Source organism: Dichomitus squalens (assembly GCF_000275845.1).
Source record: "Dichomitus squalens LYAD-421 SS1 unplaced genomic scaffold DICSQscaffold_8, whole genome shotgun sequence".
Taxonomy (NCBI): domain Eukaryota; kingdom Fungi; phylum Basidiomycota; class Agaricomycetes; order Polyporales; family Polyporaceae; genus Dichomitus; species Dichomitus squalens.
In genome coordinates this window covers 60,870-64,777 of record NW_006766890.1, presented here as the reverse complement: position 1 = coordinate 64,777, position 3,908 = coordinate 60,870, and the positions used below count along the sequence as shown (strand labels likewise).

The 3,908-nt window shown below is 52.4% G+C and overlaps 2 protein-coding genes across 2 annotated transcripts; both read left to right on the top strand.

The window, feature by feature from the left end:
* Window positions 1-540: 540 nt before the first annotated feature.
* Window positions 541-1,564, top strand: DICSQDRAFT_154046 (uncharacterized protein; the record flags this gene model as incomplete). Its single annotated transcript, XM_007364058.1, has 2 exons — window positions 541-1,137; window positions 1,192-1,564. 2 exons carry the CDS (start codon window positions 541-543, stop codon window positions 1,288-1,290), a joined length of 696 nt encoding a protein of 231 aa, XP_007364120.1. The 3' UTR covers window positions 1,291-1,564.
* Window positions 1,565-1,939: 375 nt separating this feature from the next.
* DICSQDRAFT_145773 (reductase AKOR2) lies at window positions 1,940-3,428 on the top strand (the record flags this gene model as incomplete). The annotated part of the gene is made up of 11 exons (XM_007364057.1): window positions 1,940-1,994; window positions 2,059-2,132; window positions 2,186-2,222; window positions 2,275-2,353; window positions 2,429-2,507; window positions 2,562-2,598; window positions 2,651-2,795; window positions 2,850-2,903; window positions 2,964-3,046; window positions 3,101-3,255; window positions 3,318-3,428. 11 exons carry the CDS (start codon window positions 1,940-1,942, stop codon window positions 3,426-3,428), a joined length of 909 nt encoding a protein of 302 aa, XP_007364119.1.
* Window positions 3,429-3,908: the final 480 nt, after the last annotated feature.

Sequence of the window (3,908 nt, the reverse complement as noted above, 5' to 3'; positions counted from 1 at the left end):
CCGTTGCGCGCAAGAGAGAACTGGCTGTATTCAGTGTGCATGCTTCGCGCGGTGTACTTGTGCACGCTAATGACTGATGCTCTCGTTATGCAAGCTCGTGAGGTATGACTGAGCCTCATAGTCACCAAACTGCTACTGCTCGTGTGAGTGACAAGCACTAGTGACGTGGACTAATCCATCCTCCCAAATACCCGTAGTACATACAGTAGACTACAGATATAGGGGCTATCCATGGTAGAAGACGGATGAAAGGTACATCAAGCAGTATAGACATCCCGATTTGGCTTGTGAGACGCCCGAGCCGCAACACGGAGCGTGCTCTATTCGGACTCCGCTCACGGCCTCCTACGGCACGGCTTAGGACACTTGCAGCGGCAAGTGGGGCTCGCCCGCACTGCCTTGTCACGGTGGCTCTCCGTTGCTAGGTCGTCCTGGGTAGCAACGGGCCAGCGACCTGAAAATTGAGTACGCCCTGTATGGGGAATCGAGATGAGCTGCTCAGGCCCGACCTCGGGCCCAATTCGTCGCGTTCTGTCCACCATGAGTGCTACGCGTGACTTCGACTCTGCGCCTGTTCTTTCCTACCTCGCTCTACCTGACGACTATCAACCTTCACCCCAAACCGCCCCAGTCGAGTTCCTTCGCAAGCATATCCGAGAGCTTCCTCCCCATCTGCTCGCACTCTTCTCTGCCAACACTACACCGAGGGAGAGGACGGTGGTCCCGGAAATACGCAGCAGGAGGCTCAAGTACGTAGAGTCGAAACCACCCGAATTCTCGCTCGCGGAGGCGAAGTCTACTTGGCCCGCTCTGTGGGAGGGGAGGGAGCGGCCTGGCACGGAACAAGCGAAGGCGGAGAAAGAATGGGCAGACAAGGAATTCATGGGCGGGACTGTTCAGCAGCAAGTTGGGAAGCTCGGTGAACTGCTCAGAGATTACGAGGAGGAACGCGAGTCTGAACGGGTGAGGACGATCCGACGGCAGCGTGCCGAATACATTGAATCGCTACCGGAAGAGGACGAGGAGAGCGATGAAGACGAGGACGATCAAGCGCCATTACCAGAGCCGTCTCCCATTGAGAACGAGGCTTGGTTTCAGAGAAACATACAGGAACGCTTCATTTACGGATTTCTAGAGGTACGCGTTCGAGTTCTTCCACAGTCAGGTTACATAACTCTTGTTCTACCCTAGTCAATTGATTACGACAAAGTGGATTGGAATGAGCAATGGGATGAAGATCTGGACAGGGAGGCGGAAGAGCGATGGTTTGATGACGAAGAGGAGGACTGAACACTGTTCCTAGGAAACGACCGAGATCGGTCAGGTTGCGCGGCTCGCCTCTACGTATGTTGGTCATGCGAGCAGACCATCAACAAGCAAGGCTTCTGGAGCGTGCTATTGATAACATTCGTCGACCACTCACCTGAATGAGCTTCTGCATCTTCCGCATGGCATCCCGCATTCCCATGCCTTAGGCCTGGGGCGTGTCGGAATGCGGTCAGGTGACGTGTCAGATTAGATTAGATTACCTTACCTTCCTGTTATAGTAGACAAGCACTGCCACCTGCCAGCGCTGTAGACAGTGCTGGCTTCGCTCCTTCCTTTCCTCAGTCAGTGATCTTCCCACTAGACTGAGGTATGTTCATCTTCTATTCCCATACTATACTGTACTCATATGGTTCTTAGAGTCCTCTGTACAGGTATAGTCCTAATACAGTCAGTGATCTTCCCACTAGACTGAGAGTCCTCTGTACAGGATCTCTTAGGGCGTTAGTGCGATTGCGAGTTATGGACCGTCGATAGCAATCGATGAATGGCCGGCCCGTGTTCTTGCTTGGTAAGATATGTCAACAAGATTGGGTGCATTCTATTGACGTCAGTGACTTGCTAGTATATATACTCCACGCCTTGTCTCCTCCCTTGTAGACCACTCCAAGCAATGCCGGAAGTCCCACGTTTCAAGCTTAATACTGGCGCGTTGATGCCCGCCGTCGGTATGAACATAGCACGAGACTTCCTCGGGGATCGTTGACCTTCGCTGAGCTGGGTTGTTGATAGGGCTCGGTGGATGGGGCGGGGTGGAACAAGAAGCCCGTATCAACGCATGGCAATTCATGGTCCCTGCCCTGCAGGTCAGTGCTCTCTTCATCATACAATATGTGTAAAGTAACGAAGTGTCACACAGTCCGGATATCGGCTGATTGATACCGCCTGGGCTTACGGTGAGCGAAGAGCGAAGAAACGCACGAATATGAACACCTCAACGAATTCTAGGTACGGAGCGGGCCACGGGAGAAGCCATCAAGAAATCTAGCATTCCTCGCGACCAGATCTGGATCACGACCAAATTGCAGTGAGCAGCACTTCGCGTGCCATACATCACGAGCGAGGAGAACTTCCATTCAAGTGTGCACACGTTTCTTTGTAGCCACCAGCACCAAGGTGTTTTTGTCGAAGAGTACTTCGAGGATAGCCTGAAGAATTTGGACATGGATTATGTCGACTTGGTTCGCGTCTATCTTCAAGAATAGCTGAGTAAGGTCCTGACCCTCACCGACCAGTTGCTGTTGCACTGGCCGCAAACATCGAAATTCGTTGGTGCGCCGTGTTCGTGCGAATCATCCACCGTTTTGACTAACGTCGGTTGCAGCCGGCGTCACTGATCCACTCGACCAAGATGGTGACCTGATCACCTACGACACCCCCATCTTCCCCGAGAGTTGGGCGCGCATGGAGAGGATTTATGAGAGTGGGAAGGCGAAGGCTATTGGCGTAAGCAATTTCTCCATCAAGAAGTAGGTTTGACTTCCACTAGACCATCTCAACCTGACATTGATACGTGCTCTTAGCCTCGAAAAACTTCTTGAGACAGCCAAGGTTGTTCCTGCAGTCAACCAAGTCGAGTGTGTTGTCCAATTGATAAAGAGCACAATATCTTAGCTGATGCATCGCGTGCTGGATAGGACGCACCCATACCTCGTGCAGCAGGATTTGAAAGATTACTGCGATAAGAAGGGGATCGTACTTACGGCGTACACCCCCACTGGTCAGTTCTCGTCCGCATGATCAACAATTGAGATTCATCATGATGTCTACTCAGGTTACTCTACTGTGCGAAATGACCCAACTATACTTGAGCTCGCCGACAAGTACAAGGTCACTCCCGCCCAGATCATACTCGGATGGCATATTGCGCGCGGGGTCGCTGTCGTGCCGAAGAGCTCCAACGAACAGCGCCAGAGGGATAACATCAACGTAGGTGTCCTCCGCAAGACCCTGCTGCGTATTCCTTTGTCTTAGCCGTTGAATCCGCATAGCTCCCAACGCTTGACCCTGAAGATGTCAAGCGCATCAGTGGCCTCGATCGGAACCAACGGCTTTGCAACTACGCAAAGAAGCCTGGTGGAAAGGTCTGGGGCTGGATGTAATGATACGGGTGTCGCCTGATTCACACAAGTCCAAAGTACACTGAACCAATCTCTAGATTGAGAGGGCGTATACTATGGTGGACGTGGTGAAAGGCTGAGAAGCCTTCGCCACGTCGCGCGGATCCAGATGGATCAGCGCCGATCACCATGACGATCCAGATTTAGATACAAGATGTAGATTAACTATGTAGATAAGATAAGGTAATGAACGATCCGTTACATTCTCCCCCTTCAGAACCTGTGCCAGGTTCTCATATGATACCAATGAGGAATAGGAAGTGCATGGAATAGCCATGTCCATATGAGAGAAGGGAAAAGCATAAGCGTCCGATAGGACGCGCGATGATGATGCGATAGAGGAAATGTTGATGCGGCGGGCGTGATACGAAATTGCGGGTGGACGATGCGGTTGAGCGGGAGGCGGCGTGCCGGCAGGGCGACGCAACACGACGAGGGTGAGACACCCGGCCCACACGTACG